General features: G+C 45.2%; 1 protein-coding gene across 2 annotated transcripts in view; it reads left to right on the top strand.

The window, feature by feature from the left end:
* BRF1 (BRF1 RNA polymerase III transcription initiation factor subunit) overlaps positions 1-22125 on the top strand; it is a 463462-nt gene that overhangs the window by 55585 nt on the left and 385752 nt on the right. For both annotated transcript variants that reach the window (XM_063947216.1, XM_063947215.1), the window contains exon 3: positions 11659-11832. In XM_063947216.1, the coding sequence (XP_063803286.1) occupies positions 11659-11832 (174 nt within the window). The remainder of the gene's footprint in view (positions 1-11658; positions 11833-22125) is intronic.

The following is a 22125-nucleotide window of genomic DNA, read 5'->3' as shown; positions in this document are numbered from 1 at the left end:
CACCATATAAGTGGATCCAAAATCTTGATCCGGTATAGAGAGGTGGTCATATGTGATTTTATTTAGTGCATGATATACATGCTTTTGTGTTTTATTCACTATAAATTTTATGGAATAAATTGTGATTCTTTTTATAAAACAAACCATCCAATTTGTATATACTTCTTACAGCCAGCGCTGGTTCATTTATTTTTTTTCTATTACATACTATCAGGGGTTTTGACCACCCCCCACACCAGCTGCTGCTCGCTGCGCACTTGTACATTTCTTGTATATTGGTATCTCTCAGAAGCTAAAGCCGGTCCCAGCCTGGCCTCTCAGAAGCTAAAGCCGGTCCCAGCCTGGCCTCTCAGAAGCTAAAGCCGGTCCCAGCTTGACCTCTCAGAAGCTAAAGCCGGTCCCAGCTTGGCCTCTCAGAAGGTAAAGCCGGTCCCAGCTTGGCTTCTCAGAAGCTAAAGCCAGTCCCAGCCTAGCCTCTCAGAAGCTAAAGCCGGTCCTAGCCTGGCCTCTCAGAAGCCAAAGCTGGTCACAGTCCGGCATCTTAGAAGCCATAGCCGGTCATGGTCCGGCATCTCAAGCCATAGCGGGTCACAGTCCGGCATCTCAGAAGCCATAGCCGGTTACGGTCTGGCATCTCAGAAGCCATAGCCGGTAACGGTCCGGCATCTCAGAAGCCTTAGCCTGTTACGGTCCGGCATCTCAGAAGCCTTAGCCGCTTACTGTCCAGTCTCCAGAAGCCTTAGCCGCTTACTGTCCGGACCTCAGAAGCCTTAGCCGCTTACTGTCCGGTCCCCAGAAGCCTTAGCCGCTTACTGTCCGGTCTCTAGAAGCCTTAGCCGCTTTCTGTCCGGTCTCCAAAAGCCTTAGCCGCTTTCTGTCCGGTCTCCAGAAGTCTTAGCCGCTTACTGTCCGGTCTCCAGAAGCCTTAGCCGCTTACTGTCCGGTCTCCAGAAGCCTTAGCCAGCTCCAGCTGACTATCTGTTCCACACCAGTACCAGTAAGAATCTTGGGTATCTGCATCTGTCATCATCAGTTCTATTTCCAGTATCAATCAGCCGAACCCAAAGTTCAGGATATTCTATGAGGAGGAATTACATACGTCCGCTCAGTTTCCTACATTCAAGCACTACATCCAAAGCAGGTCAAAGATCTCTTCTGAATATAGAAATTCCTGAAAAGCTGACGGTATAGAAACTAACTTTCACTTGCAGTTGCCTCCTTTTTCCCCTCTCATGGTGTTTTTAGTTGCTGGAAAGGAAGTATATAATGAACAATATGTAATGTGTCATGGCCAAACCCTCCTAGCATGTGTGGGTTTGAAATGCTTAATCAGAACCGAACCAATTACCGAACATGACTAAACTCCACCAAAATGATACTGTAGTTCACATTCTTCTCGCCACCATTAAGATTTCGTTAGAGCTGCTACTTTCTGGAAGTCTTTTGTTACTCCTGGTGTATACGAAAATACAATTACTGCCTAATTTAGTCAGAGATAATGTAAACCAATTTATTTCCATTATAACTGTAGCATTATAAAACTGAAGCCTATTTGGCACGTGAATTCTTTAATAACGGACAGAACGTCATTAAATGAGTTTAATATGACGAGAAAAGCACAATGCCTACTGAACAAAAATAGTGATAACAAATTGACCTAAAAAATCAATGCTTAAACTTTTTTTTTTTTAATGACATTTAGAAATAATAATAGTATGCTCACATTTGGTAATCTGCTAACATTCTCTTTACCTCATTTCTGTCTGACATTCCTGAAAGTAGTATGCTACTGTGCTGATCTGTAGACGCAGAACTGGGGAGGGACTAACAGTGCAGCCATCTAAGTGGGCAGGCACATGGGGCAGATATACACATAGTGGTCTGTGGAGATGTATATTCCAGGGGGAGGGGCAACCAAAAATAAGGGACGGTCAGCTTTACCCTAGACGAGAGAGGCTCATTGTGGAAATATCTAATAGACATGGTGTGATCACTTTAGCTGTAGTAATAAGATGTGAGGCAACGTGCACTTCATTAAATCTCCCCCTTATTGTGTAATTACTGGATATATCATACATATTTTTACAGCCCCCTCGGTGTAACGTTATTTCAGAATGTGCGCAGACATGCAAATGCTCATTAATACTGCTTTCAGACGGAATCCAGGGGCTTCGGCCCGGCTTTTGGAACCCGGTTTGACCTCGGTACCCCCTTTCAGATAAGGTGATTTTACAGGGGTAAGCATTTGTAGCCGGGAATTTGCCGGGGCAAGCCGTCTTAACCCAGGTCTTTTTTCTGTGTGAATGGGTTCAATGTCCCAGGTCTTCCACCCTGGTTGCATCCAGGGTTGTAGCCCTGGCATTTTTGATTCGGGTGGACCCTTTCACACAGAGACAGGACCAGGGTTGAGCTGGCTAGCCCCGGCAAATTATCGGGTCAAAATCTGTGTGCCATACAGGGAAATTGAACAATGGTACACACACAATACAATAGCTTCAGACAGACAGTAAAAACAGTCAGGATGTGATGAGATATTTTTGACTAAATTTGCAGTTTTCACTTATGTTGAACATGTTTCTCATACTCTGATAAGAGCCCGTTCCGACGAAAAGCAGGAAGCACTGATCGCTTATACTAAGGGGTATCCTATTAGCAGCGGTAATAGATTCGGTGAGGGCTGTCCTATTGGCCCCGATGGCGGCGTGCTGATCCCCCAATGCCGACTCTTGTTGAGGATTACGCTTCGTGTGCCTTATAATACCCAATAAGCAGCAATTTAGAGCCGCGATAACATAAGGGTCTGCGAAGTTATCACGGATCCCATGTGTTATCGTCACCAAATGGGATTTTTTTGGGCCGGAAAAAGGGGCTTTAATAGGATATCTCCATTATTTCCCATCCCAAAAGCAATTTTTTTCCGGCCGAAAAATTAATGGGGCTAGTAGGATACTCCCTAATACTCTGCATCCACGGCCTGTACTTCACATATGCGTCCGTCGGGGGAGAGGGATCTGAAGGATCCGTATCAGAAAATTTCTGAGCTGAAGTATCTCATTGGCATTAGCAGCCGAGGCCAAACTTTGCTCAGTAAAGCGGACAGCAGCCCATATAGGGATGCTTTTGCAGTAGGGACCACGGCAAATATCAGACCTGCGGTTCCTCCTTGTTACATCCTTGCTGCAGTCACGCTAAACAGCTTTTCAAGTTGTGCCATGCAGTGTACCATCTTGTTTTGAGTCTTTTGCCGCAAAAATGCATCTTAGACACAATGCAATGTAATGAGGTCTCGCTTGCTGGAGCCGGTTGGACGCTGCCGTGAGCGGCGGCTGTGACATCCTCCGGCTACGCTGGCCACTGCTGTAGCGCTGCTCTCCCCGGTCTCGTCTCGCATCTCAATTTGACTTTTTGTAACGTCAAATTGAGATTCTGTTGGACAGCACAGGTCGGATCCATTCCGACAAATGAATGTTGGAATGGATCCGACTTCAATTGAATATACCCCTATGTCTGCATCCGAAATGAAACGTTAGTGTTTTTCAGGAAGACACTGTAGCATAGCATTTTGTATGCAAATACCGTTGCAGTCACACACAGAATATCCGCATATCATTTTAATCGGCAGAAGCTGTGCGTGTCTCCTATTGCATTACATTGCGACTAAGATACATTTTTCGCTGAAAAAAATTCAAAATAAAAAAAGATACTCTGTTCTACCAAGTCACGCGATATCTGTAATGCGACTTGTAGCGCATGGAGCAAAGTTGTAAGGGGACATATCTGTACTTTTGGTGGATTCTCAATATTTGCAAACAATTTAAATACATATTCTCCTTAGATTACTAATAGAATACTAACTGCAGCACTCAAATGACCCCAGTGCCCTGGTAAGGACCAGTGCTTATGTGCATGCATTTGGGACAAGCGGCCTAATTCAGATCTGATCGCAGCAGCAAATTTGTTAGCCGTTGGTCAAAACCATGTGCACTGCAGGGTGGGGGGCAGATATAACATGTGCAGAGAGAGTGAGATTTGGGTGGGGTGTGTTCAATCTGCAATCTAAGTTGCAGTGTAAATATAAAGCAGCCAGAATTTACCATGCACAGAAACAATATAACCCACCCAAATCTAACTCTGTGCAAATGTTACATCTGCCCCCCCCTGCAGTGCACATGGTTTTGCCCATTAGCTAACACATTTGCTGCTGTGATCAGATCTGAATTACCCCCAAGGATAGTGCAGAGTGTGGGCTGACAGGGTGGAGGGTCCTGCCCACGTGTGCTTACATTCTATGGACTATGGACAAAGCACCCTCTAATGTCATTCTCAGATTAGTACAGCATGCGCATACCTCCCAACGTTGCCGCGGAGCAGGGAGGGACACTATCGCACGCCTTTGGAGCGCGCCTGTAATTAGTGGGTGTGGCATATTGGAAAGGGGTGTGGACTCGTGGCAAGTGCCGCGATCGCAAGTCACGCCCCCGTTTTTCGACGTTATGAGGCCATGAACAACGCTCGGAGAGCTGCTGGTTATGCCCCCTGTCCCTATCTGCCGTGAATAGACGCTGTGTGCATGTGCACAGCATCTATTCACCGCTGCTCTGCTCAGAGCAGCGAGGGGCGGGGGATCTCCCAACTGCCCCCCACGGCGGGACACTGACCCGCGGGTGGGACAGCGGGACAGACCGTAAAAAACGGGACTGTCCCGCCGAAATCGGGACAGTTGGGAGGTATGCATGCGGTATTGCAAATGTGTTTAAATACTAAAAAAAAAAAAAAGCCTAAAAGTGGAGTGCACAAATGTTTTCCCGTTGATGGCTTCAGCAGCTTATGTGTGCAGGCCGAGTGGTGGAATCTGCACACATAGCATGAGATCAGGAATTTCCTTTGTCCTCTGCTGGGATCTCTTTGTATTTGCTGGGTTTAGAAAGTTGCTGGAGTAATGTTGAGTCAGATCCAGTTGTTGTGGTTTAAAAATAGAAGCTTTTAAAATTAGATTCTTATTTTTTTTTCTCCCTCAATGCCTAGTGGTTACTTTGGTATGCTCTTACAAATAGCTTTCACTCTTAATCTTAGCGCAGATTATTCTCATTTTATTTCCAATTAAAGCCAAATGCACATGCTACAGATTAATGTGAGTATTGCCCCCTCCTCTCCATGGCAAAATGAATTTGTATTAAACATTGTGTTCTACATTTTTTATTTTTATTTTTGCAAGTACTGCAGAAAGACAGTGTTTCACTTTGAACAAGATCAGTTTGTTACTTAAGTGATTTCCTTTAAAAATAAAATAGAAAAATTAGCTTTTAGGTAAGGATTCTAGAAATTATACACTAGAACGTTTTATTTTACCTGGGGCACAGCATGACGTGGCCTGCTCCTAGTCAACTGACAATATGCCACTAGTCTGTATGAGGCAATCTGCACGCAACTGAGTTTTTTGGAGACGTGCCAGAGCTTAGATGAGTAGTAATCTGTGCTGATGAATAATTTGACCCTTAAGTGAATTGTCCACTTTTAAGTATCCTCTGTGCCACTTCACTGCAGAGGTAGCAGTCCAAAACATGGACTCGTACAGTTTTTCATGAGCATGGTGCCTATCAATTTGTGTGGAATTAATGAATGACCTACCTCACTTAGGGGGTTATTTAAGGTTCCATGTGTTTAGAAAAACAAAAAACAATCTCACAAGACACAAGAACCTACTCTGCACAGTGTAGACCACAAGAAATACACTATGTAGACAAGAGTGGACACTGACAGCAAATAGATCAACAAGCTTTTATTGACGTCCGTACTTTGTAGGTCCTCCACGTGCAGTGATTACTGCAGACACCCTTCTTGGGAAACTGTCCGCAAGTTCCCGGACAGCAACTGCCGGTATGTTTTGCCATTCCGCCTTAAGTACAGCGACCAACTGTGACACTGAAGAAGCTTTAGTCGGTCTAGAACACACTAGTCGCTCCCATTCGTCCCAGAGGTTCTCAGTGGGGTTAAGATCTGGACTCCGAGCTGGCCAGTCCAACCAGGTTACCACATTTTCAATATACCAGTCCACCGTCGACCCTGGAAACATGACATTGCACAGTCTACGACGATCCCCTTTTCAAACTCTGTTCGCTCCTTCCGGCAAGCCAAATGATCTAATCGGTGCCCCTCTAACCATTTTGTACATTAACGAACACGTCTGCTGCAGGAGCACACTATTTTGTTTGCTGGGGGAGGGTGATTATGTCCAATAACTTTTGCCTACATAGTGTATAATGATTTACAATCTTACCTAAACTTAAATCACAAACTGAACAGGTGCTGATTTAAGCTTAAGTAATCTGCTGTGTTTCTAGAGCCCATATCTTTGTGCTTATAAATAGGAGTGGGGTACTCTGGAGGCACCTACCTGCCCAGAGGGGCTGACACACTGATCCGCTAATATCTGATGCTGGCCTGAGCGTTGTCCCTCCTGCACTGCCTCCTTTTTGCACCAGAGCATCACCAGAACAGCAGCTGAAGGATTGCTAGTGAGTCTCGATCTATGGGATAGACTGTCACCTGGCCATGAAAGTCCTTTGTCCATTGCTTTTTGCCACTTGTTACAGGATTGTTAATCGCGTCTGAGCTCACTTATAGGACGAGGGACGTGCGCTTCCCTGGATGTTCGGCTGCATCGCCCGCATTCATGGTTGTTTTATTGGACAGGAGAATCTAGTAACAACACGTTTCTTCACTTAATTATCTTCAGTCAGGGAGCGCGTGCACTGCTGCCAAATATTAGTATGCCTAAAGCTTTCTATGTCTATAAATATAAATATTTTCCATGTTTTACCACTTTGAAGGTGCTGCTTAGCTCAGCGAACCGGTTTTAAAATCTAAATAAATGGTAGTCTTGCACGCTCTAAATGTTGTGGAATGTCTAAAGAAATATGTATAGTAGCTGGAGCATTGGTGGCAACAGTAATATTTTACTATTACGTCCCAGTCTTACTTGGTCAGTGTGATTTAAGAAGCCATTTTGGGTCACTATTTTCTGTCTCACTGAACAGCCTGTCCGTGTATGGCAAGCCTGGCCAACCTGTGGCTCTCCAGATGTTGTGAAACTACACATCCCAGCATGCCCTGCCACAGTTTTAGCATTCCCTAATAGCAAAACTGTGGCAAAGCATGATGGGACTTGTAGATTTACAACAGCTGGAGAGCCACAGTTTGGCCATGTCTGGTGTGTGGGATGTGTTTAATTTTACCGGCTGTCGGGATCCCGACGGTCAGGACATCGACGCCGGAATCCAGACGGCCGACAATGCCGGCAGCCAGAATCCCGGCGCATCAATACTATTCCCACTCGACGGCTGGCATCCCATCCGCCGGTAAATTGTACTGAATCCGTGTTTATTAGTTTGATTACCGTAAGTACTCCATGTCTTCATGGCAACAAAGCAGATGCATTTGTGTGGGGGAGACCGATCTGTAGTTCTTACAAAAGGCAGCTGGTATAGCACTTAAGCACGATGGGGCACTAGTGACTTGCCAGTTTATAATGTAAAGAGGAAGCTAAGCCACCACTTTGTGGAGGAGTACCAGTGTATAGGGACTAGCCGGGTAGCCTCTTGTCTGCTGATGGTCATGTGGCCAGGACTCTTTTGAGGCCACTCCCCTTGCATTGTGCACAGAGTGCTTTACTGAGTTGAAATAATGTGTGTGTTGTGACGGAAGGGCCTCATTTAGCTTTAGGAACACATCCAGCTGAAGGTGCATGTACAGTAGACATCGTTACAAATGAAGGGGGGCAAATAGCAATTATATATTGAGTGTGGAGTAAGTACTGCTTGTGTGGTAAGGTGCGGCCACTCCAACGTCGTACAGATTCCGCACAGTTTAGTGAATTGCTATGCAGAAGTTCTTTCCCTTCCAGACGAGGTTTTGACCCAGAGCCCTGAAAACTGTCAGGAGAGGTTATCTCCTCTGTTCTCTGGGTCTGTGTGTCTCCGGGCTAGCCTCAAGCACAATTGTCAGGGAGTGAGATGCGAAGTGGGCGTTGGAGAGCAAGGGGGCAGATGTAGTAAGCCTTGAAGAATGAAAGAGTGGAGAGAAATAGTACCAGCTAATCAGCTACTAGCTGTCATGTTACACGCTGTTTTTGAAAAATGACCAGAGCTGATTGATTGGTACTTTGGGGTCTATTTACTAAGCATTGGGGAGAGAGATAAAGTATCAGCCAATCGGCTCCTGTCATTTTTCATTCAAATACAGCCTGTAACATAACAGTTGGGAGCTGATTGGCCGGTACTTTCTCTGTCCACTTTCTCTCTAAGGCTTAGTACCTAGATCCCTTTATCTCTCTCCACTTTGTTACTCTGCAAGGCTTAGTTCATCTGCCTCCAGGTTCTGCTTGCATTTACCGTCTTCCCGCTTAACTTGGATTACAGCAGGGAAACAGGGCTGAATATCCTCACCAGTTCCACTGTAGCGTTACCCTGGTCTGGTATCTATATAGCAGAGGCGCTGCAGAGAGCTCCCTCCATGTCTAATGTTCAGCCATCTCGACTCTCAGCCCTCTGCAGAGCAACCATAGGCAGCTGCAGACTAATACCCCTTTCACATCGCACAAATAACCCGGTATCGACACGGCATATTGCCGTGTCGACACGGGTCAGTGTGCGATGTGAAAGCACTTTCGGCGAATTAGCGGGTCGCCTGACCCGGTAATTCAACCCGGTATAAAAGAAGGATTATACCCGGGTTGAGTACCGGGTCAGGCGCAGTGTGAATGGGAGCCGCGTCGATGCGACGCGGTTCCCATTCACAGCATAGGGAGAGGCGGCGCAGGAGATGAGCTCATCTCCCAGCGCCGCCTCCACCCCCGCCCCTGCTGCTGCTGCGCCCCCCCCCCCCCCGCTGCTATGGCAACCGACCCGGTTGATTGCCGGGTCGGAAAGCCATCAAAGGAGACCAAATGCCGGTAAGGACACGTTTCTCTTACCGTGTGGGATCCGGCATTTGCGATGTGAAAGCGGTATAAAGGGGGGTACACACGTAGGCAATCTGACTAGATTGCTTAGAAAAGAAGCACACATCGCTCCATGTGTATGCCCCATAGCGATAGCAATGTGTGCCCCTGCGTGTCGCTATCGCTGACTCTAGATTGGCCTGTGTGCTGAGCGGGGGGTGAGATGTGTGCTGAGCATTCTGTGATCACTCAGCACTCATTTACCCGCGTGTAGCCCCCTTTACTCACTCTGCCTTTGATCCCACAGGAAGGTGAGTGGCAAGAGTCATTGAATCTAGCCCATCCACTGCAGACAAGCCATTTCAAGGCTCTTAATAGCAACACTGTTATAACTCGTACAAACCTACTACTGATTAAAACTGATTATTCTGTCTTGCGTTACATTTTGCAATGATGATATACAGTGATACATGAGCTGCAGAGGGAAAGGCAGACATAACAATAAGTTAGGCTGGATCTGATCAACACTGTGTCAGGAAATCTTGCCCTGAGGACATCTGTCAAAGGTTAAATTGTTTCCAGACAATGTGACTATAAGATTAGCAACCCCTCACAGACAACCTCTCGGGGGTTTGGCTTTCAGGTTATCCTGCTATATCTAGGTCACTGAATTAATCTGATCTACATCCCTCCTTTCCTTTTAATTTTGTTTACTGAATTGTACATAGCATAGGGAATTGTTTATACTAGACATACGCTACCTGTCAAAAATGTTAGAACACAGCCATTATTTGGATGCAATGATGTAACCAAGACCCAGCCCCTCCTCAGCAGAAGTTAGCAGTGGGGGGATCCTCACTTCCCCTCTTTTGAATACCTGCGTTGGTGAGAATGAGTCCCACTCTTCCTTAACACTGAATGAAATAAATATGACCTTCAAATAAAATAACATATACTTTATTAACATAGAAATCTTCTAATTTGCATAATTTAAACAATAAAGGAGATACCATACTATATAATAGTACAGGTTATTTTATTTAAGTCCAGCCTTACCACAACCATAGTATCTGTACATAAATGCCTGTTGCCAGTGTCCGTTTTAATCTTGTTGACTGGCATTTCTCTGCTTTATGGTAGCTGCATGCACTTCCCACACCCACAATTGTTCCGCTACCTTATGTATCAGGTGTTCCACACACCTCTTAGAGAGTAACCTCATTTGGGCAGGGCTGTCGTTGCCTTCTGTGTCATGCCGTTGTATGTTTGTGCTGCCTATTGTCTGCGATTTCTCAATAATTGAAATATGTAATAATCAAGGGATAATAATAATCTATTAATGTTATTTTACATACAGATTGGCTATAAAGGCTTCGATTTATGGAATTTATAGCAGCGTTACAAAATAATTTACACCTCTGCTTTTCCCATGGATACCATCACTGGGGTCGATTCAATGCACCGACAGTTGAATAGCGCCGGGAGTTAGCTCCCGTCGCTATTCAATTCAGCTCAAGTTAAGTCGGCGAAGACCCATTCTCCCAGACTTAACAGGTTGAATTGTCAGGAGAACGGGCATTCTCTGACTTATCTCCCCGCCGTGATGCTGATTCCCGACAGAATCAGCCTCGCGGCAGCACTTTTTGTCTGATTTCTTCTCTCATGCCCCGGGGGTGAGAGAAGAATTCCCGACAATTAGTATCTCTTGTTGCTGCATTGAATAGCGCCGGAGCTATTCAACTGTCGGTGAATCGACCGCTATGTCACTTATCAAAAGTCTGCTGCGGCGGCTTTTCCATGTTACTGGTCACACGCAATTAAGATGCTACTGTCATGACTGTTTTATTTGGGTGCCGATCACAGGGTTGACAGTAACTAGGTAGGCAGTCATTAGGTCGACTACTATTGGTCAACAGTGACTAGGTCGACACCTGAAATATGTTAGCACGGTCATTAGGTCGACATGGAAAAAGGTCGACATGAGGTTTTTTTTTTGGGGTGTATTTTTCTTCGTAAATTGAGCAGGAACCCCAATTAATGCACCGTGTCCCATCGCACGGCTCTCTTCGCTCGCCATACTTCGGGCAAGGTTCCTCGCTCCGCTACCGCTGCGCTCTGCAATCGTAGTCCACGTGGATCGTAAAGTATGAAAAAGTAAAAAAAAAATATATAATTTTTTTTGAAAAACCCATGTCTACCTTTTCATGTGTCAACCTTTGCCGTGTCGACCAAATGACCATGTCTATCTAATGCATGTCGGCCAATAGTGGTCGACATAATTTGAATTAGTTGCATATACCAGTGGTTCCCAAACTTTTTGGAATCACGGCGCCCTAGATGATAGGAATTATTTTCACGGCGCCCCTAGGCCAAAAGTTTCTTATTGAGAAATGTAGAAAGAAATATGAAATGAAGTAATTTGTGTATATATGTCACCCTTAGGGTCAGTTATGTGGTGAGGGACAGGATTCACTTCTGGTTGTCCACATTTTATGATTGGCAGCCACCAGCACTGATTTTTTCCTATTACACGGACTATAAATGATCTGAATTGGTCCTGGACCACCAACCGAAGGCTCCCCTGCAAGTGTCCCCGGGACACAGTTTGAGAAGCCCTGGCATATACTGTTCTGTAAAACTTTATACCTGGATAATATCATGGGGGCAGCTTGTTTCCTGAGTACATACAGACTGACCTCTCCTTTGTCCTTATCTTCCAGGAAAGCGGCAGATCCATAATCTGGGAGTGCAATTGCAGCTCAACAAACACTGCTTGGACACTGCCTTTAACTTCTTCAAAATGGCTGTCAGCAAGCACCTCACACGTGGCAGAAAGATGAACCACGTCATAGCAGCCTGTCTGTACCTGGTCTGTCGGACAGAAGGAACTCCCCGTATCCTTTATTGCTTTTGCCTGTTAAGGTTAGATAACCAGACATTTGTTTTCCAGTCTCATTTGTTGTTCTGCATTTCCTTGAGTGTGCTAAAAATATGCTTTATGTCTAGGAGTGTCTTTCACTCTCACAAGCTACAAATGCTTTATCAGCCCGTTACCTGTCTGAGTAAACATCATTTAATCCTACCTGTGATAACACCCGGTCGCTCCTTACCTCCTGGTATTTTTAAAATTAAGTGTTGAAATTTTCTCCGTCTCTGAGCTCGAAAAATATTCTCTTGAGCACCCTGTTGTTAGAGAGATGTAGGAGGCAGCTATTTTAATTCAGCTTTGCTGAGAGTTTCCTGCTCCTTTCTATATTGCAGATACTAGATGGCTATATGCGCTGTCGGCATTGACCAGGGAAACCCATGATGTTGCCGACACATGGTAGTCTCTTGGTGTAACGGTTGCGTAGCACCTACCTTGTTCTGACCAATTGGCAGGATCTTATTATCTGCAGCTGATCTTCTTTTAACCCTTGCTGTATGTTACTTACAATATGAGGCTTCTTATGGAACTGAACCGCTTGGCTCACTGTTCAAATGCAGAAATAAACTGTCACGCTCACTAATCCAGTGCACCCAAACCCCCCTCCTGTAGAGCTCTTCTTTATTATTGTGTAAGAGGTTACCTTTTATGTATATATGTACTGTATTTATTTATTAGCAGTTTCTTATATAGCGCAGCATATTCTGTTGCACTTTACAATTAGTAAAACTGGGCAAAGACAGACAGACATAGAGGTAGGAGGGTCCTGCTCGCAAGCTTACAATCTATAGAGAAATAGGCATTGATACACAAGGATTGATGCTACCTATTGCATAACAGTCCACCAGATTGCTAGGTTCTTAATGGGTTGTATGATATGATCACCCATCAAAGTTGGAAGACAAAATGTGTTCTGTACAGAGGGGATGTAATTAGATAGGGAAGCACTGAAGGTTATGTGTGTGGGTCTGGAATTTGATAGGCTTGTCTGAAGAGATGAGTTTTCAGGCAACGTTTAAAGGTTTGGAGACTAGAGGAGAGTCTTATTGTGCGTGGGAGGGCATGCCACAGAGTGAGGGAAGCCCGGGTAAAGTCCGGTCATTTTGAGTGGGAACAAGTAGTATGTGTGGATGTGAGACGCAGATCTTGTGCAGAGCGGAGAGGTCGGGTAGGGAGATATTTTGAGATGAGTGAAGAGATGTATGTTGGTGCAGTTTGGTTAATAGCCTTGTATTTAAGTAAAAGTATTTTATATTTAACACGGTAGAATACCAGTAACCAATGGAAGGACTGTATACACAAGTAAAACATATGGACATTAATTAGTTTTACGTTCTGCTGGCGAATAGTCCTGGGCTCATGTCTATTGTCTATGCAGTCAGTGCAAATGGGAATGCCCATGAGAGAAGGATCCACAATCCTCCTTGAAGGAGGGTTTCCTCTGTAATACTGATTTAACCATACATGTCTGTATGTGTAAGTGATTGTGACAATACAGTAGTAAAGCCTGTATATTTACTTACCTACCAAAGTCATGGGGTATACAGCCGCTGCTGTAGCGTGGTTCTAAACCCCCCCCCCCGGTGTCTCTGCCTCTCCCAGTCCCTGCATCACATCCGCCGCTGACGGCAGTGTCCACCCGGCTCCAGCAAGCGAGGTCTTGGACGCAGCTGTGAGTGGCGGCTGTGACATCACCAGCGCTGCTCTCCCGTCCCCGCCTCGGCTCTCCCCGTCCCCGCCTCGGCTCTCCCCATCCCCGCCTCGGCTCCGGCATCGTTTTCGACACAAGCACGTGGATCGTCAGCTATTGAGCCGATCCTCGACTTGTCGAAAAATTTGGAGTTTGATTGAACCCCATCCGACCTAAAAAAGTCGAAAACTGCCGTCTTTTGGACAGACGGCAGCTTTCGACTTCAATTGAATATACCCCATAGTGTGATCTTTAAAATTAAAACCTTTGTGTGCTTGTGTGTTGGTTATTAAAGTCACCTCTTTTTGTCCTGGTTACCAGTCTCATTTAAATCTGTCTTGATGTATTCACCAGAGGTCGCACAAGCAGCAAAACATTTACATATCCCTGACATAAATCTTACTGCCGATTACCTGTTTCCAGGCTTTGCTGCTGCCACCAGCCGGTATGAAGAGCCTCTGTCTCTAGGAATTGTGGTTATGGCTGTGGGTTTGTGTATAAAGTATATCCGACGCTTACACACTGTGTAGTCAGTGATTTAGAGGCAGGACCAATATTCCCATTAGCGTTTACAACAGAGAGAGAGGAGTAGAAGGCTGCAGGATCTAGGGCCGAGCCTGAACGTTGGATGATAACATGGTATACTGTAGTTATCTGTTTGGGGAGCGCTGCCCATCTTTACTGATTAGTATTCTGTAAAGTGGGGGTTTTGAATCTGGCTAATTGGGGCATAAAAAAGCTGTACTTAGAAAATTTAGCTTCAGACATTTCACTCAATATGATTTCATACATGTATAAGACATTTGGCATTTTAACATCAAATCTTGTAATCTTAAGCAGTGAAGCCATAGGGTTTTGCGGTTACATTTATTTTCTTAAAGCTTGTGTAATATACTTTATATAAATGCCAAATACACAAAGCTCGCATAGCAATTACCATTGGTGCCTAAGCGGTCTATTTACTATGCCTTATTGGCCCTACACACTGGGCGATAATACTTGAAGATATGAACGATATCGTTCATTAATGAACGAGATACTGTTCATATCATGCAGTGTGGAGGCACCAGCGATGAACGATGCGCAGCCCCGCGCTCGTTCATTGCTGGTGCCCCGTCGCTTGTGCATGCATTCCAATATGGACGATCTCGTTCATATTTGCCTGCACTGCTATGGAGCCGGGTGACGGGGGCCGTCGCTGCTCCCCCACTGCCGACTCGCCCGTCGGGCAGCTCAACAGCGGATCTGCCAGTGTGTATGGCCCATTAGATGGAGATAAAGTACCAGCCAATGTGACATGGCAGTTAGGAGCTGATTGGCTGGTACTTTTATCTCCGTCCACTTTATTTCCGTTCAAGGCTTAGTAAATAGACCCCTTAGTTATGACAGTACTTTTTACTGATATCGGTGGACACAAACCTTCTTTGGCTCCTTAACAGAGCCTACTGGCTACTGGCGTCAATTACCGGGTTCCTGAATTTGTGATTCCCCACCACCACCACCCTCTATATAGATTGCAGTAAGTTTTTATTTTTTTATTTCCTTTGTTAGAAAGTAATGTTACATTGTGGTATGACGTACCTTGTGGGAAGGAAAAAGGAACTGTGCCTTTGCTAAATCAATATCGTTTGATGAAACCAATAATTACTTGTGTAGCTCATCGTCGTCTCCTTATTATACGAGCCTGTAAGGATGTTCCAGATAGCCAGTGTATTTTATTTTTATTTTCTGTAAAGACTGTTCTGAGAATTGCACTTGGGATTTATACAGCACTTTTTCGGGACGTCTCCTTGCTTTACATTTCCCATTTCCTCTGTCAGAGGGTAAATAAAAGCCATTTCAATGCAATTGTGCAGAGACCAGCTTTACAATTGAAATTAGATTGAGAGGTCTACAACTTTTTCACAGCTGAAGATATTTCCTTAGACTCAAGGGAAATAAAAAAAAGAAATCCTAAACAAAGATGAAATACGGAACGTTGGAGATCAGTGCTGTTTATTATGTCATATTTATTTTAAGCCCCGGAGAATATATTTGGCTTTCTTATATCCTTAGAGAAATTTGACAGTACCTCTCCGGCAGCTCGTGTAATGCGCAAGTCTGGGGATCTTTTCAGCTATCATTGCTGGAGAAGAAGAGCGCTTGTGATAGAAGTGTGTGTTTTCCGAGCTGGCGTCCTGCTGAGCACTAATGTTGCCCAATTTGGTCCATGTGAGCACATGTTGTTCGCCTCTGCCGGTGCACAGTCTGATTAAGAGTGCCATAAATCCTGACTGCTGATGGGCACAATCTGTGTGCATGCCCGTAGTGCTTGGTCCTCATGTTTTCTGGTCTTTTAAATTGCTGCCTGTTCTGTCCAATGTGTGCAGTATAGGGGTTTATAGTGGCCCCAAAACCACACATGAGTAAACCATTGCTGATTTAATTCCTAGATGCCCAATTAAATCAACCACATGTTGATCTAATTGGGCATCAATTCAGACACAGATGCATTTAAAATATAATTATACAATTGCAAGAACTGGGCCCCAGCAGAGGACTAGGCGCTCCAATAATAAAACCAACAAAACCTGATAAGCGCTTTGGACAGTACTTTGTCAGAACGCATCATACGTTTCGTTCTTGTGTTTCAAACATGTGAGATTTGGATGAATAAAATGCATAAAAATCAGTGTACAAAATCATAACCTCTGTGGTATGCTTCCTTTTTATCGGCCATGAGACCCTTCCATTCAGGCCAACACCTATAATCTGGACCCTGCATCAACCAAGCTTGTAATAGAGTCTATGGACCAAATTGGCCCTGCATTTGCAAAAATAGATCAATGCCATTAGCAAACAGCCATTTTTCCTGAACCATTAAAGGAAGCAATTGTTAGACCTTTTATTAAAAGACCTTTGTTGTATCCAGACTGCATGACCTACTACAGACCAGTATCAAATCTTCCATTTCAGGGAAAGGTTATTGAGAAAGTAGTTGCAGCTCAACTACAAAGCCTGTCTGTCAACCCATGATATTTATGATCCATTCCAGTCAGAATTCAGGAGAAGACATTGTATTGAAACAGTCCATGGTATGTGTGCTTAATGACCTTCTGATGGCAAGGGACCAGAGGTGATATACTGTGGACCATGGGATTGGGGTTTCTGCTACCACCAGTAGCGGATCTTGCCACGGGCAAGCAGGACTTTTGCCCGGGGCGCCGCCTTCCGGAGGGCGCTGGCGCCATCCGGAGGGCGCCGCACAGTGGCAAGATCCGCCACTGCTGCCCGCTGTGTCCCCCGTCCGCCTCCGCTGCCCGCTGCCGTCCCCGTCCGCCTCCTGTGAAGGGAACTAGACGCTATGCGTCTAGTTTCCCTTCGTGGAGAGTAACTTTGCTGAGCGGTGCGCGATGACGTCATCGCGCACCGCACAGCAAAGTTACTCTCCACAAAGGGAAACTAGACGCATAGCGTCTAGTTTCCCTTCGTGGAGAGGACCTTTTGCTGTGCGGTGCGCGATGACGTCATCGCGCACCGCTCAGCATTCAAGCGGCGCTAGCAATGTACAGGGGGCGTAACTGACCACGCCCCCTGTATTAGGCCACGCCCCCTTCCTGCCCGGGGCGCAGAGCGCCCTTGAACCGGCCCTGGCTACCACTGGGTAAAATGATTTGCAGTCATGGCCTGGTCTACCACTGCTATGCAGATGATACACAACTGTACCTGTGCTTTGGTCCAGGTACTGAAAACCCAATAACGACCCTTGCTGAGCTCCAGGAGTGGATGAGCGCCAGTTGGCTGCAACTAAATACTGATAAAACAGAGGTCCTTATGATAGGTCTAAGGATAAGACTGCAGTATAGCCAACCAATTGGACCTATGGTTGGGGGTCAGAGTTGCAAAACACTGAACATGTGCAGAAACGTATTATTGTCCTGGATAGTGGCTTGACGCTTTAACATCAGGTATCAGACCTACTCAAATACTCATTCTTTCTTTTGAGATATAAAGCACCTACTTCCCTTGGAAGATCTGCCTAAAGTCATACATACATACATTTGTATCATAATTCCTAGACTACTTAAATGCCATCTACCTAGGTCTACCATCAAAAGAATTGCACTACTTGCAGTTGCCAGGCTATTAACCAACCAGCCCCGCTCAAGCCACGTAACACACATCCTGTACTCCCTTCACTGGCTGCCCATAAAATGACAATTCTGTTTCAAGATTTGTGTATGGACTGTCAAAGCCCTACATGACCAGGGCCCAAGATACATGAAGCAGCTTCTGATCCCATACCGCCCCTCTCGATTACTGCGATCTGTAGATGGACTGTTAGCAGTACCTAGAATCTCCCTGAATTCATCTGGGGCGTCGAACTTTGAGGGTACGTTTCTATGGAACTCTCTGCCCCGCACAGTTCCAGAGGCCTCCACTGTAGAATCCTTCAAAAATATACTCCAGATTTACCAGTTTACGCAGCATTTCCCTAATGTACCTTTAGTTCCTAAAAAAAATACAACCCAATTGCTTAGCGCTCTCTCTCTCCTGATAAGCTTATTTAGTGTTTTGTGTTGGAAATGCAAATGTAAAACACTTTGAGTCCTACTGAGAGAAAGTGCTTTAGAAATAACTGATTATTATTGTCCCAATGTCCACTCTGAGCCACACTGCATATTCTCGTCTCAACACATTCACCCTGTAGCAGCACATTCCAATTTCCCCGCTGTTGCAGCACATTCCACATTCCCATTTTCCCCCCTGTAGCAGCACATTCCCATTTTCCCCCCTGTAGCAGCACATTCCCATTTCCCCCCTGTAGCAGCACATTACCATTTTCCTCCCTGTAGCAGCACATTCCCATTTCCCCCCTGTAGCAGCACATTCCCATTTCCCCCCTGTAGCAGCACATTCCTAGCAGCACATTCCCATTTCCCCTCTGTAGCAGCACATTTCCATTTGCCCCCTGTAGCAGCACCATCACAGCCCCAGAGTAGTGTCAGTAGAGCTGCCATCAGACAGATCCAGAGGCTATAACAGAATAATTACGCTCCCTGTGACAATATTTTAGGATTATTATTTTTTTTGCTCCAGACATGTAAGTTAATGTGGGCGTATGTGCTCTGCATTAACATTCCAATCTAGAAAATGCAACAAAACAGACGTGTGTTGATAGCAGGCAGTTAACCTTCTTGTAATCCCTTTACTTTTACTATAATAATAATATTGCTAAATTTATTGCATGATAAGTTTGGCTTATTCCTTAATGTAGTATATTATGACTTTAATAATGATGAAGTACGGCGATCCATCACAGAATCCTTTCCCAGTCTAGAAAGTGCGGCTCAGTGTGTCGGAGCCGAACTACAGCAGTGAGCGGGAATGCGGTGGCAGTTGGCTCTGCAGAGACAGATCATACTTACCAACTTTCTGTGTCTCCTCTCTGGCAAAATCTTTCAGAGGCGACGTTGTTGGCCACTTTGGGTAGAGGGGCTCTTGCATCATTAGGCCCCATCATATCAAAATGCAGCGAGGGGGTGGGGCTAAAATGATGCAAATCACATAATATAGCCTTACCCCCTCCTTATGGCACCGCAATTCCCATGATTATCTCCACATCCTGCTCACATCACTAGTAAGTGGGTGGGATGCGGAAGATCCACCCACTCTTCCAAGGGTTACAGGGAACTGCACGAAAAAATTTGGAATCTTCCACAACTTCCGGGAGAGTAGGCGAGTATGAGAAAGATGCATGGCCGCTAATCTATTTGACTGCCAGGGCTACCTGTCACAGGCATGTCTTTGAGTACTGCCCGATGAGTAATGCCCAGCAAAGGTGCAAGAAGAAATTTTTTCGTAGTGGTACTGATAGTAAAAATGGGTCTGGTAATGTGTCGTGAGGGGGCGTGGTCACACAAAACTAGGGAAGTGTCTACATGACAATAGGGGCATGGCCACAGTATGCCAAACACCGTAATGCCCATTACACAGTATGCCAAATACCGTAATGCCCATTACACATTATGCCACACACCGTAATGGCCATTACACATTATGCCACGCACCGTAATGGCCATTACACATTATGCCACGCACCGTAATAGCCATTACACATTATGCCAAACACCGTAATGGCCATTACACATTATGCCAAACACCGTAATGGCCATTACACATTATGCCACACACCATAATCCAAACATATTATACCACACACAGTTATGCCACTGACACCATTTTATGTCCCACACACAAAAATGCCCCTAACAAATTATGCCCTAGTGGTAGGCAGGTGATACGGAGTACCACCACCATATTTCTAAATGGTACTCCGTACCCCCCTACTTTCAGCACTGCTCCATAGTGTCAGGTGCAGGTTCTCGGGTTCTAGAACTGAAGTCCTGTATTATAGGTCTGCCTGATAGACGGTTTCCTATCCCATCTACTAGAAGGTAAGTCAATGGCTCCACTGTGATTTAAGAAAATACAATGTACTTTCTCTTGCGTAAAACTGTTATCGTAGGTTTTCTTCTTGTTCCACAGAATAACACTTTGTAAACTAAAGAACTGGGATGGGGGCTACTACAATAAACTTGTCGGGAAGGTTGGGGAACACACTCCCACTCTCTGATTCAAGGCTGCAGGCCCATATCCCTGTGCGTAGGAGTGTCACACAGCAGCCAGAAGTCCTTGAAGTTACAAGTGCATATTTGATCAGAGCAGCTGGCCTTTCCAGATAACAATGCTATACATGTGAAACATCTATTAGAAGAATGGTATACATGGCCGTGTATGGGCCAGGCATCTAAACACTGCTTTCTGCTCCAAATAATGCATCATTGAATAACATAGCTTAGTTATGTAGAATTATACATGTTAAAATTCTCTGCAGGGCCAACTGCTCAAGAACATCAGGAGGTCACATGATATGAAGTCATTCTGAACACAGAGGATGATCTCACGTCGGCTTTGTATTCAGTGATACGTCTCCTCATACATTGTATGAATGTTTTATAGATCTTACGTGTGGACTTGTATTCATTTAGCGTAGTGATATGTTGGAGCACCGGTGGTATTCATTCTCTCTGCCCTTGTTTATTCTCTGGAGGTGAGGACAGGTTACATCGCAGCCAATCATACGGTCAGAACACTAAGAGCCGCACATACTCTGTCAGGGAATGAGTGTGCGGGGAGAGGCGGTGATCTATCCATTTATGTGATTAAATTAGTTATGACATTGCTCTGATAGTGTTAGAATGTGAGGAAGAGATGGAGGTAGACTGGAAGTCTCTGCAATGTCAGGCGCAGGATCCGTGACAGCACAAAGTAGTGATGTGAATCTATTGCATGCGGAATCATGGGGAATGTGGTGTCAAACTTACATTTACATGGAACCAAGTTCATACATCCAATTTAAGTGGGTCAGAGAGTTTAATGTGTGCTTGACCGTGGTCAGAGCGCCTGATTGTATTCCGTCTGCGTCTCTTGCTGGTTCATTATATTGTGAGGATACTTTCACTCCTTTGTCCTTGCCAGCCAAGGACGTTCAATAAGACATACAATATACTATAAAATATATACACAGCCTGCGGGGCTCGCTCTGTTTGCCAAAATGAGCCCCGCACCGCCATATTCAAATAAAATACACGCTATGGAGTGTAAATGTGAGCCAAGTTCCACTGGGGCTGGGACTGATGTTAATGACTAAATAGTCTCTCTAAAGCGCTGATTAATATGTGTCTTCGATATAAATGGAAATTAATAAAAGATAATGCAAGCTGGCTAAACCTTTATTCTCGATGCCTGACACTCTCTTACCATCAGCCAGCCAGTGCAGACGGAGCCATGTGGTGTTGCATCTGTTCTGGTCCGTGGCTGTTGGTATACACAAAGTAGCAGGTCAGTCCATTCCCCAAATCATATTCCATTCTACACCACTCCATGACCCCTAGTTACCCTAATCCAGGTGCACCCTTCCCACTGGGATGTCTTGTCTGTCCATCTGAATTCCTGTTTCCTAGGGATCACGTCATGGCTAACAAATGAGACACTTACCCAATGCTGCCGATGCATGCCACACAAATTTCTGAACGTATCCTTTTTCCCCACTATGACCTGATATACTTCCAGTGATGACTCCTCTGCCGCTTCGTTGTCTTGGCATTATACATCCTGATGTATGGGTTTCTTCATGTGGCAGCAGGCCATCGAAGGGAGCCGCCAGCTGGACCCTGAATGGCACTCAGAACTTGTGGGGCAGTCCCTGTGGATGCCGAAGGTCGACATGGTCAAAAGATAGACACGGAAATGGTCAACACATAAAATGTTGGTGTCAAAATTTCCCTTCCAGCACGTGGAACCATAATTAGTGCACCGCATCGTTCGCCAAGCTTCGGGCCAGGTGCCTCACTCCTCTTTGCTCTGCTCAAGTTACCGTTCTGAGTTGTAGTCCAAGTATAGATGTAAAGTATAAAGAAGTCCTAAAAAGAAAAAAAAGAAACAAAAAACTCATGTCGACCATTTGAATCTGTCGGACCTATCATCCGGATACCGTCTGCATATATCCCAGCTGGTTACCTCAGAAGC

Source organism: Pseudophryne corroboree, chromosome 12 (assembly GCF_028390025.1).
Source record: "Pseudophryne corroboree isolate aPseCor3 chromosome 12, aPseCor3.hap2, whole genome shotgun sequence".
Taxonomy (NCBI): Eukaryota; Metazoa; Chordata; class Amphibia; order Anura; family Myobatrachidae; genus Pseudophryne; species Pseudophryne corroboree.
Note: the sequence above shows the minus strand (reverse complement) of the source record. Positions and strands in the feature narration are given on the sequence as shown.